Here is a 16,649-nt window from a genome sequence, read left to right on the forward strand (position 1 = left end):
ATAGATTATAGGAAATTAAATGAAATAACAATAGACGATAAATTTCCGATACCTAATATTGATGGAATTTTAGACAAACTAGGTAGGTCACAATATTTTACCACTCTGGACCTTGCAAAAGGGTTCCATCAAATTTTAATTAGTCCCGAGGATAGAAAAAAGACAGCTTTTCAAACACCATTAGGGTTTTATGAATTCGTAAGAATGCCGTTCGGTCTAAAGAACGCACCGGCTACCTTTCAGAGACTTATGAATTCGGTCCTTAGGGGGTACATAAACAAAATATGTGTTGTGTATTTAGATGATATTTTAATTTTTAGTACCACATTAAAGGAACACATAGAAAACATTAGGAAAATATTTAATAGACTTAGACAGAAAGGGCTTAAAGTACAAATAGATAAATGCAATTTTATGCGAAAGGAAACAGAATTTTTAGGACACATTTTAACAGCAGAAGGAATAAAACCAAATCCAAATAAAATTAAAGTAATAGAACAGCTCAAATTACCAACTACACAAAAACAGATCAAATCATTCTTAGGCATTACAGGATATTATAGGAAATTTATAAGAGACTACGCGAAAGTAGCACATCCGATAACAAAATATTTGAAAAAAAATTGTAAAGTAAATATAAACGATCCAAACTACATAAATGCATTTGAAAAACTTAAGAATTTAATAACCAATCACCCCGTTCTTAAATATCCAAATTTTGAAAGAAATTTTACTCTAACAACTGGCGCCAGCAATTTTGCTGTCGGGGCTGTTCTCTCTCAAGAGGGACATCCTATATGCTACGCATCCAGGACATTAAATGACCATGAAAGGAACTACTCTGCTACAGATAAAGAGTTATTGGCAATAGTTTGGGCAACAAATTATTTCAGGCCTTATTTGTATGGAAAAGAATTTGATGTTTTTACTGATCATCAACCATTAAAGTATATGTACGTTAAATATAGAGGACAGGATTTCAGCTCTAGGCACCAAAGGTGGTTGTTAAAATTAGGAGAGTATAAGATTAGGATGGAATATATAAAAGGGAAAGAAAATGTTGCCGCGGATTTTCTTAGTAGAATCAATACAGATACAAATGAAATAAATATGATAGAAGGTAATAATAAAACAATTTCTGAATCGTTAAAAGAACTAACATCTACACCAAGAGAATCAATAACATTCGAAAATATGGAAATAGACGAACAATTAAATTTAGAAAGGGAAGAAAATGGTTCTGTCGATATGCAAACAATACATTCCGCTGAAGAAGAGTTAAATGACCACATTCCTATATTGGAAACAACTGTTAATAGATTTAAAACTCAAATAATACTATTAGAAACAAAAGAAATAGAATTTAGGAAAATTTTTGGTAACAGGAGAATTTTTATTGATAGAAATGATTTAACTAACAACTTACCTGATTTATTAAGAAAGTATATTTCAAAGGGTAGAATAGCAATTTATTCTGAACTTTCTGATCACGAATACAATATATTACAACAAAAAATTAGGGAATTATATTCAAACGACACAACTTTAAAATTTGTCAAATGTAGTTTTTATGCAAAAGATATTGAAAATGAGGAGGACTGTCTTAAACAGGTCTCATTATATCACACCAAAGAATCAGGACATTCAGGTATAATAGAAAATTATGAAAGTTTGAAATCTAAAATATATAGGCCAAATTTAAAGGTACTAATTAATAAAGTTATAAATAATTGTGATACTTGTACAGCAGGTAAATACGATAGAAAACCCATTAAAAAGAAATTCGAATTAACAGAAACCCCAAATGATATAAATCAAATAATTCACATAGATGTATATGTAAATCAAAAGAATTCATTTTTAAATTTCATCGATAAATTCTCAAAACATGTTGTAAGTTTATATTTAGAAGATAGGAATTACCAAACAATGATAGAAAAAATTAGACTTTTCATATCAATAAAAGGGAAAATGAAAAAAATAATATGCGACAACGAATTTAAGAGTATTAATATTCAAGATTTTTGCAAAAATGAGGGTATAGAAATTCATTATGTTAAACCCAATAGCCACACAGGGAATTCAGATGTAGAACGCATAAATAACACCATTACGGAGAAAATAAGGATTTTAAATATTGATAACAAATTGCCTATAAGAGAACAAATGGTTAAAGCAGTAGAATATTATAATGGGAACTACCATTCTACGATTGGAACTTCACCTTTAGAAATACAAGAAGGTAGGGTAGACAAAACAAAGATTTTTAATAGAATGCTTAAAATAAAAACAGGAAGAATAAAAAAAATAAATAAAGGTAGGGAAATATATAAAGAAAAGCGACTTGAAGGTTTCATTAAAAATTACAAAGCTCTTCGACACAAACACTTACCAAAATTTCGAAAATTTAAATTAAAAAATATTCACGAATGTAACATTAAGAGACCGCTTAAATTCACAGATACTGATAGGGATATTGATATGCTTTCTGACAATAATACCAATCAACGGACGACTACTAGTACAGGAAATAAATAACGAAGTAGGATTTACGACTATAAGAGTTGATACGGTAAAACTAGTAACAAAGACAAATATTATTTTACACTTAATAAATCCAACAGAAATTTTAAAAATAATAAATAACATGGAAATAAATATAGAAAATAGAGACATAAGAAACAAAGACCTATTACTAACAGAACTTAAAGACTTGACACACAGAATACACACACTAATACCCAGACATAATAGAAGAAGACGAGGACTTTTGAACGTTATTGGCAGTACATCAAAATGGTTGTTTGGTACTATGGACGAAGAAGACAGATGTAATATTGAACGACACTTAAATAATATAGATATTAATAACCATAATGTAATAAACAATATAAATAGCCAAATAAAAATAAATAGTCAATTTAACAAAACTTTGAAACAATTAGAAAAAGTTATATTAGATGACAGGAAATTAATACTAGGAGAACTTGATAAAATTAATATAAATATTAAAGACAGTTTATTTAATGACCAACTTTTAAAGATTCAAGTTTTAAAAAATAAAGTAGAAATTATACAAGAGAATTTAGCGTCTGCTAGGCATGGAATTTTACATCCCAGCATACTGACTAATTCGGAAATAGAAGAATACAAAATAGATTTTGAGAAAATGCAATATATTAAATTAGGAGTCACTAAATTTAAAAACAATTATATAATTTTTGCAATTAAAATACCTAAAACTTTTACGGAAGTCCAGGCAAAAATAATAATACCTGTTCCGAATAAAATAAATAAGGAAATTGATTATGTATCAGAGAAAATTATAGAATTTTATAATAAAACTTACAAATATGAACCATTAAAAACATTAAATGAATTAAGTCAATCTAAACATTGTATTTTTCAAAATAATTGCAAATTAGTAAAAAACGTATTATTAGAAACAATAGAAATTGACGAGGAAACAATAATTGTAAAAAATGCACATGATTTACCAATTCAACAAAATTGTGATGGTAGAAAAATAATTCTTAATGGTAATGTATTAATTCATTACAACAACTGTACTTTAAAAATATTAGATAACGAATTTTCTAATACCAGAGATATTGTAAAAGAAAGGTTTTATTACCCAAACACGATTAATAATATAAATTTTACAGACAAAATTACATTTCAAGATATAATTTTAAAATTTGAAAATAATATTAAAGAAATAAAGGAATCAACAAATAATTCTAAAACTATGTCAATAGGGCAAAATATAATAATGTTAACAATTTTGAAAATAATGTCAGTCCCATTAACAATTCTTATCATGTATTGTACAAAGAAATTTTTCTGTTCTAAAAATGGAATTCAGGAGAATTCCAGACTAAGGGAGGGAGAAGTTACATCCTTACCTAACACTAACGCATTAAATAATATTGTACCTACTTATAATAAAGTAACAGATATTTTAAGTAAACAAAACGAAACATGTCTTGACAAAAGAACAAAGAAAGATAATAACATTATCTAGGTAGACCGTTATTGATGATTGAAACAAAGAATAATAAAAAAGACCATCATAATAAAGATTGACAATAATATTAGTATTTTAAAATGTAAAGAAGTTAAGAATAAAGATAAGGATAACCTACTGAAAACAATGTTAATAAACAAAATCAAGAGTCAACATGTTGTCAAAACAAATACGATAAAGTATTAGAAAAAGTAAATAAACAAAGTAATAAAAACATGTTTATTCTTGATATTGAAAAACATTAAATTTAAGAAAATGATAAAGAATAAAATATACTTAAATAAATATGACAATATAAAAATATTCCATGTTATTCCTGATAGATAAAATAACAATTTTGTAAATGATCTTGAAAACAAAAGATTGTCTATTAATAATAATAAACAAGATCATAAAATTAAAATAGTATAAATAGAGAAGAAAAATAGTTTTAATTCAGTAATAGTCTTCAATTCAATAGAGTAATAGTCTTTAATTCCTAGTTATAAACATAACGTGTAATTTCTCAAATTCAGTTCTTGTATAAAAGAATACTATAATATTGTTAATAAAGAAAATAATAATAATAAATAAAAATTAAATATAAAATAAATTGTGTTCTAATAAATTATTAATAAAATATTGTATTATAAGGTTTTGGTAAAATAAAAATAAAAAGAATAAAAAAAAATATATTTTATATATTTTTTTTTTATAAATTCGGTTACGTAAATACAAAAGTCGCGTGTTATGCGGGTAGAATAAAAACACTTTTTATAAAATTGTATTTTATTATTTCATTACTATTCTGAACTTAGAATAAAAAACACGTAAAAATAAAATAAAGAGTTTTTTATTAAAAATTTTATTAAAATAAAATAACGGTTTTTTTTATTAAGATTGTTTTTTTTTGAATAAAACTTTCTAACTCCAAAGGGTAGGAGTTATCTGGCGCCCGAGCAGGGACCACCCAAGTTATGAGAGTTGTGAATGAATAGCACTGAAAAAAATAAAAGATAAAAAAATATAGAAAAACCTGGAAAAAAATAATACAAAAACAGAAGTAATAAAAAGTAAAAACTTGTGAAGTATTGGAACAAAAAATAAAAAAAAAGAAGATAAAAACTTGTGAAGTATTGAAATAAATAAAGGAAACTTTAAGTTCAAAAATTTTTTTTTTAAGAGATAAATTTTAAGAGTTCAAAAAATAAAATTAACAAAATCTTGAGACAAATTAAAGATAATAAAACATTTTTTTTTTTTTTTTTTTGATTAAATTAAATTTAAGATTCAATAAACAGTAAATACAATTAATTTCCAACAGTGCTAGAAGAATTCCCCTCTGCATAACGCGCAGCAAGTAGGCGAAAAGCCGAATTTGCTACAACAATAGAGTGGGAAAAGGTGCCCCGGAGTAATCTAAAAATAGATAAAACGGAGTTGCTGCACGGAGCAGGCAAAAAATACTGTGAAAGACTACCAATACTTAAAGCTCGCTTGAGTCTGGGTGAGCGGTATTTAGAGCCTGACTCTACAAAGTGTCAGTTAACAGCGGCCCACTCGTTGTAGCAAAAGACTGCAGGTGGAACCTAATCAGATGGCAATCCAACTGGTTTTCATGGTAGTTAACGTCAACAAGTATCCTTAAATAAAAGGAGAAAAGGAGACCTGTATTTCGAAAAATTTTCACTTAAATATCATACAAGCTAAATAAATAATTACAAAGAAACTTGTTATTGCAAACATAAAGAAAGTTAAAGAAAATAAAAGTACAAAGATTTTGAATAAAAATTATTGATATAAAATTATAAGGATCCTACTCTCGTAAACAAGTATCCCCATCTGTAGGGAGAAAAGAGAGAGTTTTTTTTACAAATTACTGCAATTACATAAAAATAAAAGATCTTAAGACAAATCAATTGCGCTGATCAGCTGTAGAAATTAAAATATAGTAGAAATAACCGTAGAAAATTACAACAAAAAAAAATAGAAAATTTAATGCTTAACCTAATTCAAAGTAATAATAGTGCTCATTAATCTTTAAACATACGCTCTAGCTTATTAACTGTAGAATAGAAATTATAGTGCCTAGTTTAATATTAGTGCTTATGAACTTTTAAACTCTATAGATAAAAATTATATTAAAATTGCTCTACTAACAATTTAATTCACTAATTTTACTAAATTAACTAACCTAAAAATCAACTACTAATAGTACTAATGAAACGCAAATTAAATTTTTAAAAACAAAAAAAGAAGGATTAAATATTTGATAATTTATATCCCTTACACAATATCCACAAAAATATTGAAGAAATCTTCTGTATTCTTGTCTTAAAATAATAATAAAGAATTAAAGCATTAAATATTAAATAGATTATAATAATTGTTACAATTTTTGTGAAAAAGGAAAAATTATAATAAAGGTTAAATAATTTTAAATTAGATTTCCTTTTAATTAAATGGTAATTAAGATTTAAACAAAAAATTAAAGATAAAAAATAAATAAATCGATTTTTTTTCCTTCCCAAAAATTTTTCTGTGTAATTCATTTGAAATTTCCAATTTTTCTCAGCGTTTTAATCATTAAATAGTAATAGCATTTAATATTTATGTAAATAAAAAAAAAAATAATAATAAAAATATAACTAAAACAAAAACTGTATAAAGAATAAAAGATTAAAACAAACATAAAGATTCCGATGCTTAGTAAAAATTAAAACTTTCCGATTCCGATTAAATTTAGTAAAAATTAAAAATCAAATTAAACAACTAGAAATAGAAAACTGGAGATTTCAAAATAATAATAAAATTTTTATCATTGAAACCACAAATCATCCTTATTATTTTAGGAAATAATTTTTTGAAAAAAAAATATTACTCAAGAAAATAAAATTTCAATAAATAAATTTCTAATTTCACAGGATAATAATTTTTATTGTTTTACTATCAAAGAAAATAAAATTTTAATAAATAAATTTCTAATTTCACAGGATTATCATTTTTATTACTTACTATCAAAATTAAACGAAATAAGCAAGTTTTGAATAAACAATTAAGTTATTAAAATTAAATACGGAAAATTTTCCTTACCATCTTAACTGACTTAAATTGAACTTAATTCGTGTTTACAAATTTTTAATTAATTCTCATCCCTAAAAATGAGTGCTCCACCCTCTGTAAGATTTTCTAGATCTCCTTGCAGAATTTCAACCCCAGAGATCCCCGAGATGGACGCCGAAGAGGCAAGTCCAATCTCAAGGGACGACTTATTTGAAAATAGTGAGTCTCTTCGAAATGCAATTAGGGAAATGATCCAATATGAGACCAGAAAGTTAATGGACAGGGTTGGGACGATCAATGGGGACGACGAATATGACGAGGGCGACGACAATGATGACATTTGTCAAACGAACGGAGACTTGGAAGGTATGAACCGAATACCCGACATAGTCAAGGGAATAAGGGAATTTTCAGGTGAACCTGGTGAATATGGCTCTTGGAGAAAGAGCGTCGAAAGAGTACTTGGAATTTACGACAATTTAAGAGGCACCTCTAAGTATCTTGGAATCCTCCATACCATTCGTAGTAAGATAACAGGAAGCGCTGATATGGCCTTAGAGTCATATAATACACCCCTAAATTGGAGTAGAATGGTCAAGTGTTTAAACATGCATTACGCTGACCAAAGAGACGTGGATACTTTAGAAGATGAATTGGGAAGGAAAAAACAAAGGGGGGCGAGAATTGAAGACTTTTACAAGGAAATCTATCAACATCTCTCTCTTATGATAGAAAAGTTATCCTCCATGCCTTTAACTACAGATGCGCGATCAGCAATAACTAAAATGTATAGAAACAAGGCACTGAACACCTTTATTCGTGGTTTGAATGGGGATTTGCCAAGGCTTCTGAGCATGCGAGAGCCACAAGATTTACCACAGGCCTTGCATCTCTGTCTGAAGATTCACAACGTCAATAATAGCTCAGGGCAAACAAGTAATAATCAAATACAATCAAATCCTCCTAAGCGAAACCACCTGCCCCCAAACAAATCTAGATTCAATCCGAACGCGCGGAACCAGTCATACCAACACAATAATAATTATTCGAGCCGGTGGAGAAATAGCTCATATAGAAACCAACATAATGGCATGAGACCATCTAACACATTTACTACAACTCTGCCAAAGATAGGGCCACCGAGCTCACATCAATCGAATCAATCTCGGTATAAATATCAAAATCAAAATAGGCCTAACAACCCCTTCAAAGGGAATGCTTCCTATCAAAATAATCGGAATAATAAAATCCAAAAGATAAACCAAACTGAAACCAAAAACCCACAGGCCAGTCCAAAATGCACTTGTTCGTGCAAAGACAAAGACAAAGACAATTTTTTGGACTAGGGTTTTCCTCGATCCCATACATCGAACATCCATTGCGGAACGGGGAAACTGTTAAATTCCTAATCGATACTGGGTCCAACAAAAATTACATCCATTCCTCTTCCAGGTCTTTTAAGCGGTCGCGCTCTGCGATCTTCATATGAATCATTTGATCTGGGTGTAGCAAAAACTGCTTTATACTTTTGGGGACAATTTTCATAGGCTTTTGCAGCTCCAGTAAAATTTTTATATTTTACGTATGCAAAACCCTTCGATTCTCTTGTTACTTTACCCTTAACGAAGGTAACGAACTCTATATCACCATATTCTTCAAACTCACTTTGTATCTCTTCTTTTGTCATTGGTTTGTTTACTACAGTAAACAAACGCAAGTATCTCTCTTCTTCATTTTCTGATCTTCCTGAACCTGACTCTCGATTTGACGCTACTAATACTTTTATTGGACGTTCTTCATTATCAATTGTTTTTCCATTTAATTCGTCTTGGGCAGCAGCGGCTTCGCTTGTCTTTGAAAATTTGACATAAGCAACTCCCTTATTTTCTCCTGATTGTTTATTTTTCACAATCCAGATGTCTTCAATTGTACCATATTCAGAAAAATTGTTCCGAATTGATTCTTCGGTAGTGGTTTTACTACAGAGTTCGAAAAAACGCGTTTGAATAATATAGAAAAACTGAAGTACAAACAAGCACAGGACATTAAATTTCATAATAAAAGTAAAAAACCTATTAAACAATACGAAATCGGACAGGCAGTCTATGTAAAGCATAATAAAGGACTGGGAACAAAACTGACCTTTCGCTATAAGAAGGAAATCGTAGCGACAAATAGAGATACCACAATTTTAACTAAATCAGGCAGAGTAGTGCACAAAGCTAACATTAGATCTTAACAAACTCATTTTACCAGATTCCTACTTCTTTTTCTTTTTATATTTATCTTTTAGGATTTCACTTTGTGGAGCATTGGCAGAAGTTCAAATACTAGACTACACAGGATCACAGATTGTTGCAGTCAACTTAGGTAAAGCAAAAATCCAGGAAGGAAACTTCAGGTTGATTCATGTAACCAACTTAAATGTTCTGAGGAATGCTCTGGAGAAAATCGAAACTATTCTAGAAGAGAGCAGCACAAGGGCCCATCCACTGTATCCTTATCTCCAATTTGAGGCTCAACAAATTCAAAATCTATTAGACCAACTAACAACACAGAGGAAAAAACGAGCAATTGATAGTCTAGGAACAGCATGGAAATGGATTGCGGGAACACCAGATCACAGCGACTTCCTGATGATTAAGCGAAAAATGAACAACATGTTGGAAAATAACAATAGACAGACAGTAATCAACCAAATCTTCAGTGACAGAATAAATAATATAACCGAAATAACAAACGAAATTCTAAGAAAAATTCGATTAGGCCATGACTTTAGCAATAGCTCTGCTACCCAAATCCAATATAAACTCAAGCTCCTCAAGGAAGAAGTAGTCAACTTGAACTACGCAGTCCACTGGGCAAAATCAGGCATAATAAACTCTATTTTACTATCAAAATATGAGATAGAGGTTTTAACAAAAATTCTTGACAAGGAAAATTTTCCCTATTCAAATGCTGAAGAAGCTCTAAACTTTTCAAATATAAAAATAATCACTAACGACACTTGCTTATTTTATTTAATTGAAATACCTTTAACCAAAAATAATGTATTCGAAAAATTGTTGATAAAACCTATCAAAACAAATAATATTGTAATAAAATTAGAATATAAGGAAATATTATACGGAAAGGATGATTTGTACAAAATTATAAAAGAATGTAAAATAATTGGAAATATAACAATATGTAAAAATGATAATATTATTAGTTTAAAAAATTCTACCTGCATACCAAACCTTCTAAGAGGAAAGAATTCAACATGCAACATGACGAGCAGTTATCACATTCCAACAGTAGAACAACTAACAGACGGAGTAATCCTCCTCAATCAGCATGCTGGTAATATCACCATCGATAACGAGCAGCTCAACACCAATGGGACATATGTTATCAAATTCCATGGTTCCTCAATAATAATAGATGGAGAAAAATTTACTTCCAAGGAGCTATCAACAGTGCAAGTACTTCCGGCAATATTACAACCACAGCATATCATTAAACAATTTCAGGAACACCTATCATTGGAGTATTTAAAAACAATCCACATTAACAATACCAGGCAAATTGATTTACTGAAACAAAGAAATTTTTCTGGACCCACGTTAACACTTATTAGTTTTGGCCCAGCTACAATTGTCATCACGTTTATTATCATAGTATTCATCATAAAAATTTCGAGAAAAACCGGAACCATAGTAATCAAGAACAATCCAGAAATTAGCAGACCATCCCCTACTACAACAGAAAATACGGCACCACTGAAGACAACTACTAACACAACATCAACACCCTGTAAAACACCTCATAGTAAAACACCAAAACCTACCCAGAGAAATTTTTATCGCACCATCAAATTGTAACACCGATTGATTGGGGACAATCAATTTTTAAGCGGGGAGGAGTTAACACCCTATAGTTTCTTTCTCAACGATTAGCTACACGCGCCGTCCAATTTTAGCTAATTCAACATTTATTTCATTTTATTTCTCACATTCTTTATTGCAACATTTTTTATGCTGAAATTAACTCAACTAACTGAAAACGCATCATCAGCATATTTCAACATCATGAATGAAGCGCGTGTTATGCGGGTAGAATAAAAACACTTTTTATAAAATTGTATTTTATTATTTCATTACTATTCTGAACTTAGAATAAAAAACACGTAAAAATAAAATAAAGAGTTTTTTATTAAAAATTTTATTAAAATAAAATAACGGTTTTTTATTAAGATTGTTTTTTTTTTGAATAAAACTTTCTAACTCCAAAGGGTAGGAGTTATCTTATTCAAATAAAGGTTTTTTTTATTAGGATTGTCAGAAACTAACTAATATAAATTGTATAAAACACCAAATTATTACTACAAGCAAACTGCCTATGTATTCAAAAATATATAGGTTTCCCAAAATTCACGAGCAAGAGGTAGAAACTCAGGTAAAAGAGATGCTCACTCAAGGTATCATTAAACATAGTAATTCTCCTTACAACTCACCTATTTGGGTTTTACCAAAAAAATTAGATCAGTCTGGTAGCCAAAAGTGGAGAATCGTTGTTGATTATAGAAAATTAAATGACATAACTATTGAAGATAAACTCGCTATTCCGAATATTGAGTCACTCTTTGATAAGTTAGGCAAAGCCCAATATTTCTCTCGATCTCACTAAAGGATTTCATCAGACCCTTGTAAACGAAAAAGATCAACAAAAAACGACTTTCTCAACTCCCCAAGGTCCTGATTAAAGAATGCTCCTGCAACATTTCAAAGAATGATTAGCCATGTTTTACGCGATTTCATAAACGTTAATTGTGTTGTATATCTTAACGATATATTAATATTCAGTACTTCTCTTCAAAAACATGAAAACGCTATTACAAAAATTTTCGAGAGATTTAGAAGTTTTAATTTAAAAATTGAAATAGATTTATTAAATGTTTATTTTTTTCCAAGGAGTCGGAATATTTAGGACATCTTCTCACCGATAAAGGAATTAAACCTAATCCGAAAAAAATTGAAATTATTAAAAATCTTAAATTACCTAATACTCGTAAATCAATAAAAAGTTTTCTAGGCATTACGGGGTATTATCGTAAATTTATAAAGGATTATGCAAAAATTGCTCAACCCTGAACTTATTGCTTAAAAAAGAGTAATAAAATCGAAATTGACAATCCGAAGTACATATTAAAAACCATCCAATATTAAAATATCCTAATTTTAACCAAAAGTTTACGTTGACTACTGATGCAAGCGACTTTGCATCAGTAGTCCTATGGAATGTTTTTACGGACATCCTATGGAATGTTTTACGAAACGGACATCGTGATTCCTATGGAATGTTTTACGAAACGATATAGAATACGTGAATGGCAAAGATAATAAAGTTGCCGATTTTCTAAGTAGAATTAACTCTGAAAAAAATGAAATTAATATATTATTGCAACCTAATGATGAGTTGGAAATTGAAACCGATACAGCTACAATTCATAGTGGCGTCGAAGATTTCGACGACCACATTCCGATTGTAGAAAATATCGTTAATAAATATTTAAAACAGATTCACCTTGTAAAAAATAAAACCAGCAAAATAATAGTGAAATATAATAAATATTATAAAATTTTTATACGTATATCTGAACAAGATTTATGCAATGTAAATTATTTAAACGATATTTTGAGGAAAACAATAAAAGAAGGTATAACTGCAATTTTCTCCGAATTAGATTATAGTAAATTTAATATTTTACAGAAAAAATTAATTGAATTGTTTGGTAATAATAGAAAAATTGAATTATTTAAATGTACTAAATTAGCTCAAGATGTAGAAAATGAGGATAATCTCATTAATGTTATAAAAGATTTTCACGAAAAAACTAATCATCGTGGAATATTAGAAAATTTTAATGAAGTCAAAGATCGTTATTTCTATCCAAAATTAAAAGATTTTATTTATAAGTTCGTAAATAATTGCGATGTTTGTAATTTAGCTAAATACGATAGAAAACCTATCAAATATAATTTTAATATAACCGAAACACCTTCTGAGCCAAATCAATTAGTATTTAAAAAAAGAAGTATTTTTGTCCACCACAGTATTGCTAAATTAAATGATAGAAATAGTGTAACATTAGTTCAGGCCCTAAGACAAAGAAAATCATTATTTGGGAAACCTTTAAAATATATTTTTGACAATGAGTTTGATAATTTAAATATTAAAGACTTTTGTAGACTTTAAAATATTGAAGTTCACTTCACTTCGCCTAGAAGTCATATAGGAAATTCAGATAAAGAAAGGGCTCATGGAACTCTTATTGAACATATTAGAATATTATCCTTAACGGAACCAAATTTAGATACACAAAGCAAAATTCTAAAAGCTGCAGAAGCTTATAATAATTCTATTCATTCGATAACTAAAATTAAACCAATAGATTTTATTAATAATAGAATTTAAAATCTTCAAGAAATTAAAGATAGGTTACATAAAAATAAAGAAAAAATTATTACTAAATTAAATAAAGATAGAATACAATTCGAAATTACAAACGAATCGGAAATATTAATAAAAAATCCGGCTATAGTTCGTTATCAAGATCACCCTCGCTAAAAAAAAATTAAAGTGAAAAAATACACAAATAAAATCACTGATATTAACAATCAAAATTTACACATTACCAGAATTAAAAGAAAGTATAAATTCTTTTCAGGTAATCCATCAAATTAAAGTCATCTTTAGAAGTCATCCATTATTTTACCCACTAATACTGCAATTATCACATTAGAAAAACTTAATACAGAATCTGGTTTTACAACGATCAAACAGGAAGAAGTTGAAACAAATTAAACGACGAAATTGAGAAATCCAAGAAAACGTAATCTTCTCCAAACACCAAATTATGAGTAGATCAATCTTAACACTAGAGGAAATAGATCTTTATAATATCGACGTTTTCAAAATTCAGGATCTTAAGAGTTCCTTAGCAACAACAAATGATAATAAATTAGTATTTGTTTTAGCAATACCAGTTTTAAGCACCGAAAAGGCTATTAAATACAAAATATTTGGAACACCAAATACAAACTTTGAACTAGTTGATATTCCAAGTTCTGATATTATATCTTTCAAAAATAAAACATGTTATCTTACCCAGGAGAGATATATAAAAAAATTGCAATTAACTTCAAATTGTATTTCAAACCTTTTTATGATGTCATATGTTCTAACCTTATTATAATGTCAATTGTTCTAAAACTACTGAAAAAAGTTACAAAACAGAAGAAATAAATAAAGGTATGATTTTAATAATAAATGCTCAAAACCATACTTTAAAGAGCGATTGCAAAGATATAACATATTTACTAAATAAAAATTATATAATTTACTTTAACAATGCACCCCTAAAATAATATCGCCACAACTCAAAATGTTGCAAAAACGAGTTAATAGTATAGTAAAATCCGCGCATTCATTAGCTTTATTTTGGTCTATTCAACATTCTTCTATGACAAAAAGTATTCACTGTAGAAAATATTTTATGAAAGAGGGTTTTGTATGGAAATTTCAGCAGAAAATAAAAAACTGCATTATTTAGTCTTGTCCACCTTTAATTCTAAATATTTAATAACTAAGTTTGCTGAATATAGCTTTATTTTGAGTTATAGCAGTGTTATGTTGCTCAATTAGTAAATTATTTGTTCCATTTTCTTTTGTGGCACTTTTATATTCACAATTTTCAAAATTTTGACGTTATACATTGCCATAACAAAAAATGTGGCATTTTAATATTTGGAAATAGTTGTTAAATTTGTATTATTTTTAGTTGTGCCCTTAAATAAATCAATTTTTACATGAATTTGAATTATATTGTCACACAAATACAAACGCATTTCGTTTTGTTTCATTTTATTATAACATTTATTGAATATTATTGTCCATTATTTCATATCAGTGCACTTTATTTCATTGTTTTGTTGTTCTTTTGTTTTGCAAGAATAAACTTGCCGAGAAATATAAGACGTAATAATGTTAATTGATGCGAATTTGCTTAAAAGCAAAATAGAAAAAAAAATATTACATTAGATGTTCTAGTATAGTGCGTGTTTAAAATAGTTTATACCGTTGCACTTTACTTTTATCAATTTTTGTGGTTTTTTTTGCAAGAATGATCCTGTCGAAATAATGTGACGATTTTGAAGCTTTGTTGCTTTTATTTAAAAGAAAAAAAAAGAAAATACATAATTATTAGATAAAATATTCATTGTGTCGTGAGTGCTTGGAGTGTTTAGATTACTCAAAATTTAATTAAACAAATAAAAAACTATCAGAGCTATTTTAAAGGTACCAGTATTTTTTTTAAATTTAAAAAAGTTTTTATTTTATTTGCGTTCGTGTAGTACATTATCGTACTAATATATAATAAAAAATGAATAATTGTTCTCGTGGTAAATTGCTGGTCGATTTAGTGAAAAAATATAAGGAAGCAGAAAAAGGTATTTTTGAAAATAATAGTTATAAAGAATAATACTACATGTTTTTATTTTTCTTAAAGTGGAGCAAAATTTAAATGCAATTTCGGAAGAAAATCATAATATTATGCAAGAAGTAGCAGCCTGCACATCATCACAGAATCCAATAATCACAGAATCATCCAGTCAAAATTATGCTGGTGAGGAAATTATTTTTAACTATTTAGTTAATTTCAAAATTTTGTTCCTATTAAATTTTATTAAAATAGTTCTTCTTATTAAAATTATACCTTCTTTTATAGATTTTGACGAAATTTCAAACGATTTTAGCAGTGACGATACTATCAGAGATAAAACATGGCAGCCTGAAGACGATCAAGAAGTCAACTTCACTTTAAACGAAACGAATTTCAGTGCAGAAGAAAACATTGATCCTAACAAAAATAGAGAACACGAGAATGTAAGTGTAATAAGTAGAAATAATGATGGTACTGAGGAAAATAACGAAAATTGTGAGGGCGTTAAAAAATCAAGGAAAAGAAAACGGAATGTGGAAAATTGGAGCCAAAATATAAGAAAAAGCAACAAAAATTCGGGAAAATCGTATACAACAATGAAAGGTAAAATAATACCTGAAAAAAAAGTCAGAATAGCATGTCCAGGCTCTTGCAAAGTGCAATATGTTGTTTGATGAAACTATGAGTCAAAAAATTTTTGATAATTTTTGGGGATTAAGTGATTTAAGCCTGCAACGAAATTTTATTGCCAAAAATGTTGACAAGGTTGTCACAAAATACCGATATACAAGAGAAGGCTCCAAACGAATTGGACTGAACCACGCCTATAATTTTTACAACTCTGAAGGTGATCGAACTAGAGTCTGTAAAAAATTTTTCATGACGACATTAGATGTTGGTGATAGATTCATAAGAACTGCCATTTTGAAGATCAAAGACAATCTACATTCAATAGATGAAGATCGAAGAGGAAAACATAATAACCACCAAAAAATACCGGAAGATGTTTTAACTTCAATCAAGGACCACATTAATTCGTTTCCACGCATTGAAGCTCATTATATAAGGAAGCAAACGGAAAGGGAATATATTGAA

General features: G+C 28.5%; 2 protein-coding genes across 2 annotated transcripts; one reads left to right on the top strand and one right to left on the bottom strand.

Moving 5' to 3' along the window:
• Positions 1 to 8,474: 8,474 nt before the first annotated feature.
• Positions 8,475 to 9,125, bottom strand: LOC129609835 (RNA-binding protein 45-like). The gene has a single exon (XM_055521960.1). The coding sequence runs from the start codon at positions 9,123 to 9,125 to the stop codon at positions 8,475 to 8,477; it is 651 nt and encodes a 216-aa protein (XP_055377935.1).
• Positions 9,126 to 15,226: 6,101 nt separating this feature from the next.
• Positions 15,227 to 16,228, top strand: LOC129609836 (uncharacterized). The gene is made up of 3 exons (XM_055521961.1): positions 15,227 to 15,561; positions 15,621 to 15,737; positions 15,840 to 16,228. The coding sequence occupies exons 1-3, from the start codon at positions 15,495 to 15,497 to the stop codon at positions 16,226 to 16,228; spliced, it is 573 nt and encodes a 190-aa protein (XP_055377936.1). The 5' UTR covers positions 15,227 to 15,494.
• The last annotated feature ends 421 nt before the right edge of the window (positions 16,229 to 16,649 follow it).

The sequence above is a fragment of the Condylostylus longicornis genome, unplaced genomic scaffold (assembly GCF_029603195.1).
Source record: "Condylostylus longicornis isolate FDR11 unplaced genomic scaffold, ASM2960319v2 ptg000040l, whole genome shotgun sequence".
NCBI classification, from domain to species: domain Eukaryota; kingdom Metazoa; phylum Arthropoda; class Insecta; order Diptera; family Dolichopodidae; genus Condylostylus; species Condylostylus longicornis.

What these genes read in the sequence shown, in the direction of transcription:
- LOC129609835 (XM_055521960.1), bottom strand. Translation starts at nt 9,125, where the DNA reads ATGAAATTTAATGTCCTGTGCTTGTTTGTACTTCAGTTTTTCTATATT.
- LOC129609836 (XM_055521961.1), top strand. Translation starts at nt 15,495, where the DNA reads ATGAATAATTGTTCTCGTGGTAAATTGCTGGTCGATTTAGTGAAAAAA. An exon ending in ATATAAGGAAGCAGAAAAAG is followed by an intron (nt 15,562 to 15,620) that starts GTATTTTTGAAA and finishes TTTTTCTTAAAG; the next exon opens with TGGAGCAAAATTTAAATGCA. An exon ending in ATCCAGTCAAAATTATGCTG is followed by an intron (nt 15,738 to 15,839) that starts GTGAGGAAATTA and finishes CTTCTTTTATAG; the next exon opens with ATTTTGACGAAATTTCAAAC.